At 42.0% G+C, this 20,706-nt stretch overlaps 1 protein-coding gene across 11 annotated transcripts in view; it reads right to left on the reverse strand.

The window, feature by feature from the left end:
• Nucleotides 1-20,706, reverse strand: part of dnm2a (dynamin 2a) — a 67,893-nt gene that overhangs the window by 17,477 nt on the left and 29,710 nt on the right. For 3 of the 11 annotated variants that reach the window (XM_048618040.1, XM_048618037.1, XM_048618035.1), the window contains exons 8-14: nucleotides 19,673-19,808; nucleotides 19,437-19,504; nucleotides 18,085-18,223; nucleotides 14,417-14,503; nucleotides 13,023-13,093; nucleotides 1,773-1,824; nucleotides 1,180-1,191 (exon numbers count right to left, since the gene is read on the reverse strand). In XM_048618040.1, coding sequence (XP_048473997.1) covers nucleotides 1,180-1,191; nucleotides 1,773-1,824; nucleotides 13,023-13,093; nucleotides 14,417-14,503; nucleotides 18,085-18,223; nucleotides 19,437-19,504; nucleotides 19,673-19,808 — 565 coding nt within the window. Of the gene's footprint in view, nucleotides 1-1,179; nucleotides 1,192-1,772; nucleotides 1,825-13,022; nucleotides 13,094-14,416; nucleotides 14,504-16,038; nucleotides 16,178-18,084; nucleotides 18,224-19,436; nucleotides 19,505-19,672; nucleotides 19,809-20,706 lie in introns of all 11 variants that reach the window. The other 8 variants (XM_048618041.1, XM_048618036.1, XM_048618033.1 and 5 more) reach the window with 3 other exon arrangements.

Below are 20,706 nucleotides of genomic sequence, written 5' to 3' on the forward strand. Positions count from 1 at the left end.
GCCTTCATGACACATTGAGCCTTCATGACACATTGACCCACATGGGACTTTAGTCAGGTGGGTGGGGGAACCCAGGATAGAAATGAGAATATGCCCATAGGTGGTGGTGGAGTTTGGGGGCAGGAAGGCTAGTATTCAAGGCGAACAGAGACCACACAGTCTCAGGAGGAAACAAGAGGGAAGCGAAATCCTGAGAAATACCTGACTGCCCGTCTTTTTGTGCACATCCTAACCTGCACAGCACATTCCGAAGTTGATTAGAAAGCATCAAGACACCAGTTAGTTTGAGGAGTTTTAAGAACTCTGCTGCTGGAACAAAAGCCCCTACACACGGTGGGCTGCTGCAGCTCCACCTGAAACCAACTCCGACAGACAGTTCCATTGTGAAACAGGGTTAATGGAAAGCCAGATCATGTTGGGTAAAATTAGAGACACATTACACAAAACAAAATACAAAACAAGTTAATTAGAAACAAATTTGGTTAGTCACCTACCCGAGACACAGTAGGGGGAAAACTGTCACTGACTTGGAATAATCCCTCTACCCTTGGGGGTTATAAACTGCACTGATCCAACATTAATCCCACAGCAACTGTCAATTTCAACAGGATCATTTCCAAAAAGTGCTGGCATACAAATGCAGTTAGAACTGCATAGATGAAGAGGAAATAGGGAAGAGGCTGATGTGCATCATTGGTAGTTGGAGCAAAGCCCTGATTACCCAGCATCAAATGGAACAAGTAGCTGATCCGAACGACCAGACAGGGCCACCATGCTGGTGAGCGGAGGACTTCCCAGCTCAAATGTAGGAATACGCCATTCCCAGGAGGAAGAGATGGGTAGAAAACTGTGAATGAATCACAGATACATCATTCCATTGGCTGCTGGAGAACCAGGTGATTAATGAACCTGCCATTAATGGCGTTGACACCATCACCAGAAACAAGAGCAAAGGCAGAACTTGCTGATTAACATAAATCTGACTGTTTATTTTGAGCATTGTAATTATTGAATCTGAGCAGAGAAAAGAAAAAAACTGAAATACAATGAAATCATTTTAGCCACAACTGAATGCCAAGGGGAAATGTTTCCTGATCATATCCCAATCTAATTCCTCCTCTCACCAGACAAACTCAAATCAACTAAAACTAAGCAACACACAACACAAACGGTACTTACCAGAATCTCACCCTTTAGAAGTGTTATAGTTTAAAGGAGGGAGGAATATCAGAGGAAAGTGAATTGAGTGAGGGTGGGTTGAAGTAAAATTGGACAGAGAGCAAAGGAACAGCAAAGTCAGTGAAAGAGAGAAAACAAAATGACATGCAGTTATTAGAGGCCATCCTCAGCCAGGCCTTTAACAGCCAAAATATCCCTTTAGTACAAAACCTTGAGGAACCAGGAACCAGATTACCCCAAACCTCACGCTCCAAAAGACACACATCAATTAAACGGGAGGGAAAGTGGGGGTGGGGCCAGAGGGAAGGAGGGAGGCAGAGGGAAAAAGGGGGCGGGGCGGAAATTCTCTTGTGGCCTCAAGAGAATTAAAATTCTCCATTTTACCTCTAGACTGAAATGCAAAATTTCTCTAGACAATTAAATTCACACAAACATTCTGCAAATCCTTGTTTAATTAGTGATGCATAGTGCAAACTCAGTAACAAGGCTCAGTCCAAATATTACACCAACACTCCCCACTCATGCAAACCCAATTGGTCAAAGATGCACAGTTTAGTCCCACAACTTGCTCAGGATTAAATCCGTGCTCTTACCTGGTTTGGAACCGCTCGTTTCTTTGTTAACTGGCTGCTTCTCTGCTGTGCACTGGAGGGAAAGACAGCAAATTGTATAAGAAACTTATACATGGAATCACCCATTAAGCTCAGTTTTGCTAATCTACCCATGAAACTGAACTCCCTCATCTCTGGAACCAGTCTGGTAAATTTTTTGGAACCTTCTCTAAAGGTTTAAACTTCTTGCTTAAAGTGTGGTGTCAAAAAGTTGACAAACCTGAGGTGAACATCCTGTTTTTCAAGGTTTTTTGATTCTGCATTCTGTGCCCCTGTATTTATTACACTTAGGATTCCATACACCTTTCAAACATTTTCTCAAGTCCCTCTAATCCTGCAATTTTTTTTGGAATATACTCTCTTTCTATTGCCCAGCCACATTCTTCCTTCTTAAATATATTACTTCACATCTTTCATCTACCACACCTTCCCCTATTTTACCAGTCAATCTACCCTCAAAGTCTTTCTGTCTCCCCCTCAGTTTACACTACTTCTAGGTTGTGCCCAGTCCCACCGAATCGAATCAATGTCATTAACAGAGACTTAGAAGCAGCGATCCAGGGAATTTCACTGTGTTCCTCCCTCTGGTCTGAAAACCAGCCATGAACCACAATTTTATCTTATCACTCAGCTAGTTTCACATCACTGCCCCTGTCCCTTTTATTCAAATTGGCTTCAAATGTGTTGACAAGTCTATTAAATGACATTTTAATCGAACAGTTTTTGCACGCTCATGTGCCTCACATCAACCCAATATCCTCAATTGATCAAGAATCTCTGTTAAATAAATAATCAATTTATAAATCTGTCCTAAGACACTTCACAGCACCATTATCAAACAAGATACGCTGGAGCAGATGATAATAAAACTTGGGGCACTGAGGAAGGTTTTAAAAAGAGTGTCTCAAAAGGAGGAAAGTGAAGTCGAGATGGAAAGGTTCTGAGGGGTAGATGGGTGGAGAAATTCTAGAGCTTAGCACCTCAGCAGCTAAAGATGCTGCTACCAATGGTGGAGCAATTCAAATCAGAAATGCTCAAGCGGCCAGAAATGGAACAGAGATTTGAAGGTGATAAGCATTTTCAACTCAGAGTATTTGCTTAACCAAGAAACCCATGTTCATCAGTGAGGTGAGTGAACAAAACTTGGTGAATTTGATGAGCACAAATTTGAGATGAAAGGAAGTCAGCCAAGAGGAGAGTACAGATACAAAGATATGGATGAAGGTCTCTGCAAATAAGTCGAAGAGGGGAACTGAAGTTGGAACTTCTCTTCAACTGCAACCAATTTGTAGAATATGGTGGGTTTACATGTACCATGACATGAACCCAAGATCACGGTTGAGACTGTCTTCATGGGTACAGAACTTGGCTATCAGTCTCTGCTCGGCAATTCTGCGTTGCTGTCTATCTCAAAAGGTGCCTTGGAGGACGCTTTCCCAAAGATCAGAAACTGAATTTCCTTGACCGCTGAAGTGTTCCCCGAATGGGAGGGAACATTCCTGTCTGGGAATTGTCACGGTGTCCATTCATCCGTTGTAATAGCATCTGCAAGGTCTCGCCAATATACACTGCCACAGGGCATCCTTGCCTGCAGCATACAAAGTAGACAACATTGGCCGAGTGACACGAGTATCTGCTTGCACACGGTGGGTGGTGTTCCCCACGTCTTGTGGTAGAATCCATGTCAACGATCTGGCATGTCTTACAGAGGTTGCCGTGGCAGGGTTGTGTGGTGCTGTGGTCAATGTCATCCTGAAGGCTGGGTAGTTTGCTGTGAATAATGGTCTGTTTAAGGTTTGGCGGTGGTTTAAAAGGTGAGAAGTGGAGGCGTAGGGAAGATCTTGGTGTTGTGTTCATCAATGACGTGTTGAAGGCTGCAAAGAACATGGTGCAGTTTCTCTGCTTCAAGGAAGTACTGGACAATACTCTATCAGTCATGTCTTGTGTCTGAGGAGGTCATTGCAGTTTATTGCTGTGGCACATCAGAACTGGCAATCGATGAATTGAGCATCGTACCCCTTTTTGAGGGCACCTTTAGGTGTCTGTTGCATCCTTCCTTGTCTGAGCAGATCCTGTGTATACACAGTACGTGGGCGTAGGGGATGGCTTCTTTATTATGTTTATGGTGGAAGCTAGAGAAGTGCAGCATCGTGAGGTTATCAGTAGGCTTGTGGTAGAGTAAGGTACTGAAATATCTTTCCTTGATGCAGATGCATGTCCAAGAATGAGACTGATTCTGAAAAGTAGTCCATGGTAATTCTAATGGTGGGATGAAACTTGTTGCTATCATTGTATAGTCATTTCAGTGATTCCTCGCCATGAGGCCAAAGGAAGAAAATGTCCCTGTATCTGGTGTATAGCATTGATTGGAGGTCCTGTGCAGCAAAGAAGTCTTGCTCATATTGGGCTACATGTAACCCCACCACACTTTTATCTGTAAAATCTTCCTTATTGTCCTGTTTTGACACCATCATCTTGATAACTTACAATCTCCCTACATAAATTAGTTTGTACAGTTTCGGATTACTTGTTACTTTGGTTAGACTCTCAGCACATGACTCGTATACCTATCATGTTATTCCATCCATTTAGTTTGTTTCCAGTGCCACATTTTTAGTCTTTTGTAATTATCTCTACCTCAATTATTCAGATTATAGGTCATCCCTTCACTTGCTATTCAGCTGTTGACATCTTACTCACTGTCTGACACTTGATGACCTGCAGAAACATTATTCAGCCTGTCGAAACTCCACTCACACCATGTGCATGATCTTTTGATCCCTCTGCCTATAAATTATATGCTTGTGTGCTTTTGTTCATGCCACATGACAAAGGAACAGCGCTCTATAAGCTTGTGATTTCAAATAAAACTGTTGGACTATAACCTGGTATCATGTGACTTCTGACAGAAGTTCAATAATCAACAGATCCAGAGTGCGGCCAAAAAAGGAAATCAAACAGTATTTCACTAGAAGTGATAACTCTGGTCCCCCAGCTCACATCATGGAAAAGTTCAGAGCCAAAAGGTTTGCCTGCGCATGGTCTCGGGGGTCTAGCTTGTGGGTTCCTCAATTAAGAGGTGGGCATTCGTCGAGACTCTAGTGAGCACCCTCCCCCGCCACCCCACATAAGACCATGGCGGCTCTAACTCCAGGTCTGGGGAAACACTGGGACAGTGAGAAGCTGCTTTCCAGGTCATGAAACAGAAAATTTAGAATGGATCTATATTCTGACATTTAGATGGAGAGTTCACCTCACTGAAACAATTTTTTTTGTTACAGGATTTGACAGGTATTACGAAGTTGTGTAGATTAGTCATGAATTGGAAGGCAGGAAGATCGAACGTGTTTGTAAAAGTAACAGTGGGGAAAAGCAATGCGTGATCCCTTTAAAAGATTGTGCTTTGTCTATGCTTGGAAATTTGCAAGTACTATACAGAGACCTCCAAATTGTGACAAGTGTATCAAAATGCCTTACAGTTGGCAGGTAAAACAGCAGTCTTGTTTTGATGTTTGGTTAACAAGCTGGACTCAGCCAATTAATTTAAACCAACCCCCCAGCGACTGAAAGCCAACTGAATTTAAAAATGATGGTTCTGACAACCTGAAACTAATCATATAAGAAACTGATGAGTCATTGGGGGCATATAAGGGGGTTTTGAAAAAAAAAGAATCAGTGAGAGCCAACTGCCATCTGAAGCAAAAGCAAATCCGTCATCTGAGAAATAAACCGAGCTCTCACACAAAACTCATTAAGCTCCCTTTTAAAAAAAAGGTACCATGGCACTTCTAGCTGTTCCTCACAGAAGAAATTACACAGAAAACATCCCCAACAGCAGGATCAGCATAAGGAAGGCTGGAGAGACAGTGGAGAAGGCAAAGCATTCAGAGAGACACACTCAGTGTGAACTTTGAGAAACTAAGTTTTAATTTATTGTTTTATTACTACTTGGATTTATATAAGTGGGGCCTGTGTTTATTGGAACAGCGTACGATTAGAAGCTTGTTTTATTAGGAAATAGTAGTTAGAGGGGAATTCTTCAGTTTGTTAGTAGTTCTGTTAATTTGTTCACTGTTAGGGTTAAATAAATAAATTGTTACTTGATGCTAATAAAACATGTATCAGGATTGTTTTCATTTAAATACTCAACAGATTATGGACGGGCAGGCCGAGCTTCTCTGGGTGTTTCAGATTTAATTAGTAGAAAGGAAGCTCTTCTCCTGCCATAAACAGACTGTGGGGGCTCATCGATTCGGTCCTGGGCAGATCAAGTCTGGGACCCGAGAGGATCTGAACAGGTCTGGAAAGATTTAAATAGACTTAGGGATTAGTGTTTTAAACCTTTAAATAAAATGTAAGTCAGAAAAATCTGTTTAATTTTGGTAACTTGTTGTTGGTTAAAATAAAAGTGAGGGAAATGGCTCTTAACATTGCTAGAGAGGTTCTAGGATTTGAAGATGCTTCCCAAATTTGCCAAGAAAGTTTAGAAAAGCAGAGGAAAGATATACTGTTAAAAATTAGCAAACAGGTTAGAATTGGGTTTAACTAGGGATAAGAAGAAATCTGAAATTTTAAGAGTTGGTCAAGCACTTAGGTATATCAGAGAAGCAGGCGAGTGCAGTGGAGTTCAAAAAAATTAAATTGAAAATTAGACAATTGGAGTTAGGAGATAAAGAAGAGCAGAGCCAGGGCAGAAGAACAAGAAAGGGAAAGAAGAGGGTTAGAAGATAAAGAAAGGGAGAGAAGGTTCTTAGCTGAGCAAAAAGAAAGAGAGAGTTTGAACTTAAGTTGCGAATTAAACAGGAAAGTCAATTTAAAAGGATGAAGATGAAGGTAGAAAGTAGGCTTAACGAGGAGGAGCGTGATGATGAGCAAACCCATCGTAGCCAAAGAAATAGCTGGGATATATACATTTATGTCAAACATTAACAAAATTCGATGAAAATAATGTAGAAGCCTTTCTCATTTTCTTTGAGAAATTGGCCAGGCAGATGAATTGGCCGGAGACGGTGGGTAATGTTAATTCAGACCAAGTTGGTAGGCAGGGCTAGTGAGGTGTTTGTAGCACTGTCAGATGAGGTGTCAAAAGATTATGATGATGTTAACCAGGCCACTGAGTGCCTACAAATTGGTACCAGAAGCATACAGATAACAGTTCAGAAAAATAAAGAAGGAACCAAGTCAGAGTTATGTTGAGTTTGAATGATTTCAACACGGCCACTTCGATAGATGGATGAGAGCATTAAAGATAGAAAAGACATACGAGAATCTTAGAGAGATTATCTGAAGGAGTTTAAAAACTCACTTCCAGAGATGATAAAGAACTCATGTTGAGGAACAGAAAGTTCAAACAGCGAGAAGAGCTACAGAGATGGCAGATGAATATGCATTAGTGCATAAATCAAAATTTAACTTCTGCCAGCAATTTCATTCTGAGGGGGCTAGAAATTGGGAAAATGGGAAAACGGGAGACCCTTCAATGAAAAACAAGAATTACATCACATTGGGAACAGTTTACCCCAGGTGAGAAAAGAAACCCAAGAGGGTGGAAAGGAGGTGAAAGGCCTCAGCTGTTTTCACTGTAATGCAGTGGGACACACAAAGTCACAATGCTAGTGGTTTAAGCAAGGCACTGGGAAAATAGAGGTGGTAAAAGATGCTAAACCAGTGGGAGTTGAGGTAGTGAAGGAAATCCCAAAAGGAGATGAGGAGCTGCAGGAAAGTGCATAGCCTAGTTACGGGCTGGAGAGTGACAATGTCTGATCTCTGCAAAAAACTGTGGGTTAGGTTTACTCAGGAGAATGGGGGAGAAGGTAAAGAAGTTAAAATATTGAGATATATGGGAGCTGATCGGTCTCTAATAGTAAGAGAGATGAAAGTATTTGCACTCCTCCTGAAATATTACTCAAGAGTGTGGTAATCTGTGAAATAGATGGAGAGAGATTTAGCGTTTCCTTGTGTAAGAACAGGCTGGAAGTCCAATCAAGACTGGGAAAGTGAAAGCAGGAGTGATTGAAAGTGAAAATTCCAGAGTACAATTTGTTCTTGGAAACGACCTAGCAGATCAAAGGTGGGAGTGAAGCCCCTTGTAGTGAAGAAGCCAAAGGAAAACCAGGGAATTGAGCATTTAAAAGAAAAATACCCTGGAATTTTTCCGGACTGCAGGGTAACAAGATCCCACAGTCATAAGTTACAGCAAGAAGAAAAAAAACTAACAGAGAAAAACGAAGGAGTTGAGGTCCAGCTAGCTGACACCCTGCTTGATGAAATGGTAAAGGAAAAACCTGAACAGGTAGAGGATCAGGCAGAGGTCTTTAGTTCTGAAAGATTACTGGAATTACAACAAGAAGTTCTATATCATAAAGCCTACTTGTAAAAGGAATCAGAATGTATTCCCAAGTGTTAGTATCTTAGGAATAGAATCCGAAGGTGAAAAATGGAGACCTCAGCAGGTTAGTGCGGAGGAGAAATGGACGGAAGTTCACCAGACGGTGTTACCGGTAGCATACAAAGAGAAAGCATTATGGGTAGCACACAAATTACCTGTAGGTGGTCATCTAGGAGTGAGGAAGACTCAGGCTAAGGTACAAAAGCATTTCTATTGGCCTGGATTGCATAAGGCTGTGGTTGAATTTTGCCGTACCTGTCATACATGTCAAATAGTAAGAAAGCCACAGACAGAAAAAAACCCAGCACATTTGATGCCAATTCCCACATTTGAAGAATCTTTCACGCAGGTTATGATTGATTGTGTAGGTCTCCTTCCTAAAACTAAAAGTGGGAATCAGTATTTGCTAACCCTAGTGGATGTGTCTACCAGGTTTCCAGAGGGAATTCTACTTTGGAGTGTCAAGGCAAAAAAAGTTGTGGAAGAGTTGCTTGCTTTCTTTACTTGCTATGGCCTACCAGGGAGATTCAGTCAGATCAAGAGTCCAATTTTACTGCTAAACTATTTAGGGAAGTCATGGATAGTTTAGGCACCAAATCCTTGAAATTGAGTGCGTACCATCCTGAATCCCAGGGTGCATTGGAAAGGTGGCATCAGACCCTAAAGACCATGTTGAGGACTTATTGCCAGGATTACCCAAATGATTGTGATAAAGGTATCTCATTTATATTGTTTGCCGTTAGAGATGCCCCAAGTGAATTGACTCAGTTTACTTCATTTGAGTTGATATTCAGACACAAAGTGGGCCTTTAAAATTAATTAAGGAAAAGTTGATATGTCCGAAGTCAGAGATCTCACAGTTGGATTATATATCTGAGGTGAAGAAAAGATTAAACAATAAGTGAATTAGCTAGACAACATTAGAAGGTGGCACAGAATCTAATGAAGCAAGAAGCCGATAAGAAATCTAAAATTTGTACGTTTGCCCATGGGGATAAAGTACTGGTGCTGTTACCAGTGGTAGGAGATCCCTTCAAAGCAAGGTTTAGTGGTCCCTATCAGGTTGAGAAGAAGTTAGGTGAATTATCTGGTAAAGATGCCAGATAGGAAAAAAACTTTATCAGGTATGTCATGTGAATATGTTGAAATCCTACTATGACAAGGACAGGGAACTGGAGAAACAGGTATTAAGTCACTGGCCCTCAGAGCGAGGAATCAAATCCAGACGATTTGCGTTTTGATGTGCCTCAAAATAAATTAAATAAATAATGAGACATGTAACTTTAGTCCTTAGAGAATGGGATATGATAATGAACTGTCTCAGGAACAGAGAACTAAACTGAAAGGCTTGTTGCAGCAATGAGGACATATGTAGGAATAGAATGCGGAGGACTAACATTACAGCACATGAGGTTGAAGTAGGGACTGTTGTTCCGATAAAACAACACCCCTACAGGCTTAATCCTCTCAAAGCTGCACAGGTACAGAACAAAGTGGAAGTGATGCTCCAAAGAGACATCACTGAGCTGAGTCAAAGCCAGTGGAGTTTGCCGATTGTGTTAGTTCCCAAACCTGATGATACTCAATGATTCGGTGTGGATTATCAGAAGGTCAACGCCATAGTTAAACTGGACTTGTATCCAAGGCTGGAGGACTACGTGAAAAAAGTTGGACAAGCCACTTACATCACAAAGTTGGACTTACTGCGCAGTTACCGGCAAGTACCTTTGTCGGACAGAGTGAAAGAAGTTTCTGCATTTGTAATCCCAAACGGGCTGTATTAATTTAAAGTGATGCCCTTTGGAATGAAGAACGCACCAGCCACATTTCAAAGACTTATCAACAGAGTTGTGGCAGGATTGACTAATTGTGCTGTCTATATAGATGACTTAGTGATCTTTAGCAATTCATGGAAAGATTACATGGTGCATTTGGCAGGGCTCTTTGAAAGACTACGGGAGGCAAAACTGGTTATAAATTTAGCAAAAACTGAATTTGTGAAGGCAGAAGTGAAGCTCTTGGAATACAATGGACACAAAAGGAATGTGAAGACAAAGGCCATTGAGGAATTTCCAAGATCATCCTCGAAGAAAGAGGTGCTTCCATTTTTTGAAATGAGCAGATTCTACTCGATGTTTTTGCTAAGCGTCAGTAGCGTGGTGGTACCTCTGATGGATTTGCTTAAGAATATGAAATTTCAGCGGACAGAACAACGCCAGGAAGCAATTGAGAATTTAAAAACTGCATTAACCATGGCACCAGTTTTAGCCCCATCAAATTTCTTGAAACTTTTGAAAGTCGCTATCGACACCAGCGACATAGGGGGGTTGGAGCTGTGCTGATGTTGGAGGATAACAGCAGAATTGAAAGGCCAATTGGTTATTTTTCAAAGAAACTCCATATTCATCACAGAAAATACTCCACAAAAAAAAATTATTGAGTTTGATACTGGCCTTACAATGTTTAATGTTTATGTTACAAATTATATTTTGGAGACGGTTGTGTATACACACCACAACCCTCTCACCTTTTTGGAAAGGAGTAAGGACAAGAATACAAGACTATTTCATCGGAGTCTTACATTATAGGCTTTTAACTTACAGACTACATATTGCAGGACATAAAAATGTTATTGCAGATGCATTATCATGGGTATAAAAGGAAATGTGTAAATAAGATAGAACCAGTACGGTCCAATGTTATACATATGCAGAATTAGTATGAGACATGTAACTTTAGATTACTGACCTACGTGCTAATGGCTTTGAGATTTAGAGAGAAAAAAACTGAAGCCATCTTTTCATAATGACAGCTCATTTCCTCTTAAGGGGAGTAAGTTGTGTAGAATACTCATGAATTGAAAGACAGGAAGATAGAATGTGTTTGTAAAAATAATAGTGGAGAGAAGCAATGCATGATCCCTTTAAAAGATTGTGCTTTGTCTGTGCTTAGAAGTTTGCAAGTACTATACAGAGACCTCCAAACTGGGACAAAATGCCTTACAGCTGGCAGGTAAAACAGCAGTCTTGTTTTGATGTTTTGTTAACAAGCTGGACTCAGCCAATTAATTTAAACCAACCCCTCAGTTAGTGAGAGCCAACTGAATTTTAAACTGATGGTTCTGACAACCTGAAACTAATCATATTATAAGAAATTGATGAGTCATTGGGGGCATATAAGAAGGGGGTTTTGAAAAAAAAAAAGAATCAGTGAGAGCCAACTGCCATCTGAAATAAAAGCAAATCAGTCATCTGTGAAATAAACCGAGCTCTCAAACAAAACTCATTAAGCTCCCTTTAAAAAAAAGGTACCATGGCACTTCAAGCTGTTCCTCACAGAAAAAATTACACAGAAAACATCCCCGACAGCAGGATCAGCATAAGGAAAGCTGGAGAGACAGTGGAGAAGGCAAAGCATTCAGAGGGACACGTTCAGTGTGAACTTTGAGAAACTAAGTTTTAATTTATTGTTTTTTTTATTACTTGGATTTATATAAGCGGGGCCTGTGTTTATTGGAACAGCATACGATTAGAATCTTGTTTTATAATGAAATAGTAGTTAGAGGGGAATTCTTCAGTTTGTTAGTAGTTCTGTTAATTTGTTCACTGTTAGGGTTAAATAAATAAATAGTTACTTGTTGCTTATGAAGTGCATATCAGGGATTCCTTTCATTTAATTACACTTAACATGACAAGGGACAACGAGAGTTACTCTGGATATTTTGCGTTAACGAGTAGAAAGGAAGTTCTACTCCCACCGAAACTGATTGGGGATGGTATTTTGGGTTAATTATCAGAGGGGTTCGACTTTCTCCTTCTCCATATTACAGATAAATACGGAGAAGCACTTTTCCTGACTACAGAGCAGAGAACGAGAGGGCACAGTTTCAGGATAAAGTTCAGCTATTTAAGACTAAAATAAGTTAAAACTGCCAGGTCAAAGTAGCCTGCTTAACTGGCAAACTATCAACCACCACTAGTGTGTCATCTACAAGATTCTTTATTCTTGCTTTGGACGTGGGAATCACATGCAAGTTTGGCATTGGCTGCCAATTACTACACTTGCCCTTGAAATTATTTGCTCTCTAGGCCATTTCAGAGGGTGGTTAAAGGGTGACCACATTGCTATGGGTCTGGATTCACATATGGACCAGACGATTCACTGTTTACTTTAAGGACATTAGACAGATTTTTAGGAAAGTGGTTACATGGTCACGATTAACAATTTATAATTCCAGATTTTATCAAATAAATATTTCACTATCTGGCATGGTGGGATTCAAACCCATGTCCCCATAACATCGACACCCTGCCACTGCATCCCCCAGAGACAGTGCAGCAAATAACCAGGCCTCCTTTAGCAGCAACTTCTGAGAGCTTGAGCATCTGGAAGGTCAAGGGCAGCAGATGCATCGGACAAACATCGCCAGTAAGATTCCCTCTAAGTCATAAACCAACCAGAGTTGGAAATATATTACCATTCCTTCACAATCAATAGTCAAATCCTGGATCTCACTCTACACTCCATGGATTTGCAGTTCCTCACTACCACCTTCAAGATTAGGATAGCCAAATAAGCTGGCCCAGCCAGCGATGCTCACATCTCATGAACTAATAAAAAAAACTTGTAATTCTCCAGTGTTGTAGATGCTTAATCAATGATTGTATTCAATGCCAAAAATGATTGATAACTGGATACCAAGGGAATTAAGGTCAAGGATGGGAAAGTGGAGTGAAATAGATTATCAACTCGGATTATCTTGACTGATTGAGCAACCTTAAGTGGCTGCCTGGTGACTCCTGCTCCTATTTATCACATTCTTACTTCTCACCTTCCACACTTACTTTGCAAATCCGATGAAGTCCTCGTGGTTTGTGTTGATATAGGACAGTTCGATGTCAATCAATAAAAGGATCTAGAAGAGATCAGGTACAGGTGAAAGCTGCTGCAAACATGTCCTTGGTGTATATGCACAACTTATTGATGACGACCAGTTCCCAAAGACAAAATATTAAATTGGGCATGTCATTAAGGGAATAATTATGCATGAGTACAGATACAAAAATGTTTGATATTTAATATTACTTGAACGCTTCAGTTTTGAAAAATTGTGGAAAATGGATTTACTTCAGTTTTATGGAAACACCTAGCTTAGTTTCTTTAGAAGGGGCTATTCAAAGTCTACAGGACCTTTTGTTCTTGAAAAGAAACAATGCTTCCTGTAAATCACAAGTTGATATCTGCTTGCTTGGCTATTTGGAGACGTGCTTTTTCTATCTGGTTCAGTTGGAAAGGAGCCTGGTAAGAACTAGCTCAGTTGGACTAAAGTCTGCTGAGAATGAGCCATGTTAGAGAAAAGCTCGCCAATAACAAGCTGCTCAACTGATTTTTCACAAGTTCAAGATGAAACTTATTTATTTTTTTTTGAAAGAGTTTGAAAAAACATCTCAAGATTTGTATTTCCTAAGCAGGCTGTAAGTGCAAGATTTCAGAGACAACAACGCATGATCAAGATTTGACCACACCTGCCATATCATCATAGCAACAGATCTGGAAGATACTGAGCTTTATAGTTTTACCTTCAAGAATGGCCCATTAGAATTGGGTTTTGTTTTTCAGAAAGCCAAACTCTGCAGAGAAATCTATTTCCTTTCCTTTTTTGAAGAGTGAGAGTTGTGTGTGTTTTGGGGATATTTAGACGGATAAGCATTTATACTACTATATTACTAACTATATGTTAACTAATTATTGCATCCTTATTGAATAAGTTATTTTTGTAATAACGCAATTTATTGGGCAGCATGGTGGCTCAGTGGTTAGCACTGTTACCTCAGTGCCAGGGACCAGAGTTCAATTCTACCCTCAGGTGATTGTCTGCATGGAGTTTGCATATCGTCCCCATGACTACGAGGGTTTTCTCCAGGTGCTCCGGTTTCCTCCCACAGTCGTGCAGGCTAAGAGGATTGGCCATGCTAAATTGCCCACAGTGTCCAAAGATGTGCAGGCTAGGTGGATTAGCCATGGTATATGCAGGGTTACAGGGATGGGTGAGAGGCTGTTCAGAGGGTGGGTGTGGACTTGATGGGTCAAATGGCCTGCTTTCACACTGCACTGAACTGATCGCCTTGGTAACTGGATAGAAGTCTTTTTATTTTGTGTTGTGACCCATGGAGCTGTCCTTCAGCCCTGGTTATGATGCTACATAGCTCATTATGCCAGCCAGCAGGTACTCACTGACCTGATCCTTGGTCTTTCCCTCCCGATCTCGGACGTGAGTGGTTACGATCCTCTCTGTCTCCTCTCGTAACCTAGGAAAGGAGTTGAGCTGCAGGAGGAGGAAAGCAGACAGCACTGCAGTTTTCTGGGGTCTAACTCAAACCAACAGTCACAAATAGGTCAGTACAGTGAGAAGGAACCTGACCAGCTGCAGATCAGATTCACTGAGAAACACAGCAAGCTCATTCTCATCACATCACCAGACAACAGAAACCAGCCACAATGGGAGAAAGCTTTGATTAAAACTGCATTTGTTGCTGCATAAAATATTTAAATGGAAGGGATTAATATGGGTGATGTTCAGCTTTATTCAAAGATTCATCACAACCAAAGCAAACAGCTAGACAGCAGCCCGACAAGACGGAGCTGAATGAGCATTAAGGACAGCACGTACACACTGAGCAGGCAGACTGTGGGACAGACAGTATCAAGTAAAAGTTTAGCAACAATCTCTTGGAAACAGTGACCCAAGCCCAAACTATGGGAACAGGCAGAACAGGAAACCCTGGATCAGAGGAGTTATCAGCAGCAGAAATGAGCCAAAGCAGACTGATTGGAGAAACTAGCAGCAAAGAGAATAGCAAGTGGTCAGGCAAATGAAGAGGATGATGTCTATCAACCTGACCATTCAGAAAGCTCAGTGAAGAGCACAATCCAGTTACAGTACTATGAGGCAGAACACACATTCTCATTTCACTAGAGCCAGGAAAGGCAAAACAGTTCAAAACTCAATGTGGAGAACAGAAAACACTCAGAACAGCAACAAATAGAGGCACCAGCCGAGACAGGATATGCAAAGATGGGAATTGTGTGAAGTGCTGATTCTGATTCAGATGAAACTTAGAAGCCCTGCATGGCATTCAGTGAACTACCAGACTACAGCACAAATAAAGTGAACATTAAGGCAAATTTTGGAGCATTCAAAATGGGAATGCTTAATAGGTCTAAAACCTGGAATATTACATTTCTACAGCTCAGTTACTGAAGTAACTCTATGCTGTCAAGGAGTAGGTTACAGAGCTAGACCCCTGTCGGGTGTATTGAGTCTGCATAATGTAGACAGGTTCACCTGCTATTGACTCTCCCCCTCCAACCCACCAGGCTTGGTTTCTTGAACATCCCACCCACCTTAAACCCTGGGTTCTCGCTCACCTACAACCCCCCCCACCTACCACCCCGACAACCTTACACCCTGGGTTCTCTCACTTTCCGTGCCCCCCCCGCAATCCCACAAACCCTGTCCCAGGTTCTAATTTCACCTTCCTTTGTGCTCCAGTCGATGACCCTTTACAAATCCGTATCACACTGGCTCACCTCCTCTCCCTCCACGAACATGATGGGACTAACTCACTGCTGCCCCTGGGATGTGAAGCCAGCTTCTCCAGGAAGTCATGACTGTGGCAATACCCTCTATCAAACAGTGTGGTCAGTGACACTGTTCCCTTTGTATAATCGATTGGGAGAATCACCTGCTTGAAGGTGGTTCAAGATTGAATAAAGGAGATGAGGTGTCCCTGTGGGCAGCCTCACTAAGTAGCTCGATCATTGATGGAGGGTCCCACATCAGTTTCAATGCTATCATACCTTGTCACTACACTTTCTGATGACAGTCGCCAGTTCAGAGACCACCATATCAATGCACTTCAGGCACGGCTCCTTCAACTTGTGCACTTGCTTTTTCACTATGGCTTCGAATGCCATGTCTGGGGTGAACAGCCCCGTCCTACAAAGCAGTACAGAACAGAGAAAACAGGGACGAGGACAGGATTGGGGTAATGTGGAAACAGAGGCACCAAGATAGCGCGAGCAAGAGACAAAGTGGGGGAGGAAAAAACAAAAATAGACAGAGAATGCAAGAGAGTTAGCATGTCCATCACCAAGATCAGCAAACTGAACCAAGGCATACTGTGTCAGCACTGTGGGTCTCAGAAAAAGATATTGTGCAGGCTTCAGGAATAGGGAACAGTTTTGCAGTTAAATACTGAGCTCACTTCCCATCACGAACATTTCTTTAGCTGCTCAGGTGTATCAGAAGGAAGCAATCCAGCCACAAACTGTTTCCTGGGAGTGGAGAGGGGGCAAACTTTCTTCAGCCTCCAATATCCACATAATGAGACAGAGTCTGAAGTGGGGAGAGTGCCACAGGACACAAGGCATGCTGCACCCTCAGCCAAGCCTCTCCCCATCGTCTGGAGCCTCAGTACGACTGGTTCAAACACAGATGTTATAAAAACTGATGCCTAGCCCAGCTCTCAGCACTCACACAGGGCCCAGACTGCTCAGTTTGCTTATCCCTGCTTAGTAATGCATGCAACATCGTTTTTGACAAACCATTATAGATACTGTGTGTTCCTTTAGCTTGGATTTTTTTGGGGGGAGGTGGAGGTCCTCAGTGATTGAGCAGATATTAAATTCAAGCAGTTTGGAAATTAACAAAAAAATCTGGATACAACCAGAAGAATGAATTTGAGTCCTGCTGCCAGGAATGAATTATTTGGAACCTGTTACAGCAGTGTGCATAAATATTGACAAGGCAGCATTTGTAATTAGTCACTTCAGTAACATGACATCAAATTGGTTTCAGGATTGGATTGGCCTGGTTAAAGGTCTCACTGACTCAAACTAAATAACTACAACTGTTGGACTAGTTCCAACAGGCCTTAACATACTCTGCAGCAAAAGAATATCAGAACTACATCCCTTTACAACCCCAACTATAAAACTCCAGATGATTTCAGTCACTCAACTGCGACAGCAAGGTATTACCTGCGTCACTTCAGGGTAAAACCAGCATTTTTCCAAAAAGTCCCAAGGGCTAGGACAGCTGAAGGAACACACAGCCAATTTAATGTACCACTGTTTTTGCAACAACTCCCAAATCGGTACCAGGACCAAATATGTGGGAGGTTGAACAGTAAATTCATCAAACTAGCATCATCCCAACACACAAAAATACACAATCCCTATCAACACTTAGGAAAAGTCTTTCAGTCTAGTTTCTACAGTAAAACACACATTTAAACTGTACTACATCTCTATGCATTTAAGAAGAGGACAGGAGCACCAGCAAATCGTGTGGAGCTTTGTCTAACCATCAGCACCCATTGCCCCCACACATTACAGAAGGGCATAGGCAGACAGAGGAACTAGATAAACAAGGAAAGGGTAGGGAGTAAGGAGAGAAATGTGGGTTGTGGGGGATGGCAACACAAACAGGATTGAGTGGGGATGAAGGAAGAAAAATACCAGAGTAGGGCCTGAGCGGAAGAGAGGTACAATAAATAGCCCAGATCCCATCTCTCTCCCTCCCTCCCTCTCTCTCTCTCTTTCACTCCCCCTCTCCCTTCTGTCTGAAAGGACGTCCTGTTAACAACAGTGCTACACCGAAAGGACTGATTGACTTATGCTGCTGACTTGGCTCTTTCATCCTCTGCCATCTCCAACTAAAAGCTGCCCACACAGTGCGTGCCAGGGCTCGTGGCTGAGGCTGTAGGTTGGTACAGCCACATGTTTCTCGCCCATGCCCCAAGTGCTCCTCTCACCCAGCAGACAGTTTAAATGTTAGATCATGCATACACAATGACACAGTTTAAGCTGCTGGTGCAAGGCGAGCCTCCGAGGCAGAGATACCTTGAGTGTGCACTGTCTGACAGTGTTTACCAACTCCTGGATAACCATGTCCACACACTTCAAACACGGTGTTTTCAGCTTCACCACCTGCTTTTTCACTATTGCGTCAAATGCCAAGTCTGGGGTGAAGAGCCCCGTTCTACAGCCGGGGGAAGGAGAGATAAAAAGCAAAACAAAAAAGGGAAAAGCAAGTCAACACAACACAAGGAAGAACACAAGACCCAGCTCAGTGTCTACAAAGCATCTATTTGGAGGTTGACTATTTCCCAAAAGTCCTGGGTTTTGGTTGTATAGGTGGGTCATTCTTAGGAGATTGCAGTACAATTATTTCACCATGTCTGAGGTAGACCCACCACATGCACCCCTATCAGCAGGACAAGGACTGGGATCATCAGACACACATACATATGGCCAACAGGAATTCAGGGCAATTAAGACCTTTAATTGGATTTAAGGAGCAGTGAACAACGAAGCACATCACCAGACTGCAGAGACATTCCAACCTCCAGAAAGACACTCCCCAGGATGCACTGTATATCCTGCCCCACACTGCCCCACTCCACCTAGGGACAGTGTCCGGGTCATTCAGTTTCCTAAAGTTTCTGATTCCCACCTCATCTAAAAGCCGAGCTTGCACCAGGTCAGATCAAAAATGAATTGTTAAACGAATAAAGCCAACACAAACAGTGCAAATATAAAAAAGGTGTTAAACAATTAGAAGAGGTGAAGCATGGGAAAACTTCCACAGATTAGTTGTCCTCAAAGCCAACGAACAATCAGAACTAAGTTTGGAGCAACATTCCCAACATAGAGCTCTGCAACTCCTTCCTGAACCTACTGTCACCTTCAACAGTGTTCACATAGAATCATTCTACATGGCACTATACACAAAACTTTACTGCGACTGAGAAATTTAATTGGAAATATTTTAGTTGAACTTTATAAGTCACTAAATCAGTAAATCTTGAACACTTAAGCAACAGATGCAGTCAACACCCTGTTCAAACAGCAACACTACACTATACACCATTAATGAGTTGGCAATGTTCCCATTCCGTGACTTGGGTGCATAGACACACAGGCCATGTTTAACTTACATACCACACAAATAAATTTAATGCGATAGTGTACTGAGAAAACCAGGCACAGACAAAAAATTGTTTTCAAGGGAACCCTGGGTCAGAACACTGCAGCATTCACTGTGTAGACAGTACACTGGTGCGACTTGTTCGAGTATCCCACCTGCTGTGCAGCTTCTGCTCCTTTTACTCTGGTGTAGAGTGTGAAAGTAAGAGCTTCATTCACATTATCCTCCTTCAACTATTGCAATTCATATGGCCAACAATACTTGCCTGACACCATGGATATTTTTGATTGCGTAGCTGATTTCTCTTCGCAGCTCTTTTTCATCAAATTCCATCTGTACGGGGAATACGAATCAACAGTTACAACCATAAGCAACTGAAAGATAAAGAGGAATTCACATTGATAGAGTACACTTAAGATAACCATCAGTCTTTGTCTCCTACCGTCAAGATAACTATCAACACTCCTTGCTTCCCCCCAAAAAATTGCAGGGTCACCTCACCTTCACTAGCTCAAATGGGAATCGCTCATGGAAGATGCGGTTAATTCTTGCACCTCCAGACAGTTCCACTGTATCCACCTGGTCACCCGAGCCTTCGATTCTCTTCTCAAAGTCCACTCCAAATTGCTGCACCATCCTAGGGGCCAGAACACCAGTATTGAAAGAGAGACTTATAGTTCCACGCACTATCTCAATTGCTTGTAAATGCAGTGACTTTATTTAGGCAAAAATGACAGCTGCTTGTCACAATATGCTCTTATAAATACCAATAAGACTAAGAAACTATTTTTGGTGTGTTAGTTAAGGGAGGAATGTTGACCAGGACACTTTCTCCCTTAATGATGGTGCCACGCAATGTTCACCTCACCAAGCAAGTGGTGTCTTAGAAAGACCAGCACCTCAGTCTGTAAATCTCGATCTAGATTATTCTGGAGTTGGACTTGACCCCACAACCTCCTGACTCACTAACAGAAAACATGAAACTATTTAAGGCACAAAAAGAAGTCACATATCCATCATTTTCACGTCACCAGTCATAGAATCCCTACCGTGTGGAAGTAGGCCATTTGTAAAACATCCCACCCAGACCCACCCTCCTAACCTATAACCTCCCATCCTGTAACCCTGCATTTTCCCACAGCTAACCCACCTACCCTGCACATCCCTGGACACTATGGGCAATTTAGCATCGCCAATCCACCTAACTTGCACATTTGGACAGTGTGAGAAAACCAGAGCACACAGAAACTGGGAAAATGTGCAAACTCTCCAGAGACAGACAATTGCCCAAGGGTGGAACTGAACCTAGGTCCCTGGCACCGAGAAGCAGCAGTGCCAGCCATGGCAGAAAAGCAGAAAAGGTTCTCACAGCTTGAGCTGGAGCTCAGAGATAGACAGCTGCATCAAGGAAGCAGATGTGCTGCTTGAGAGTAATTATATAGCACAACATGTAACTTCACCAAGTGAGCTGTAGTGTGCCTTTCAGCAAACTGTGAGCAATGTCAGTTTCTGCCCAAATACATCCAGACATTAAA

This window comes from Rhincodon typus, chromosome 38 (assembly GCF_021869965.1).
Source record: "Rhincodon typus isolate 14 chromosome 38, sRhiTyp1.1, whole genome shotgun sequence".
NCBI lineage: Eukaryota > Metazoa > Chordata > Chondrichthyes > Orectolobiformes > Rhincodontidae > Rhincodon > Rhincodon typus.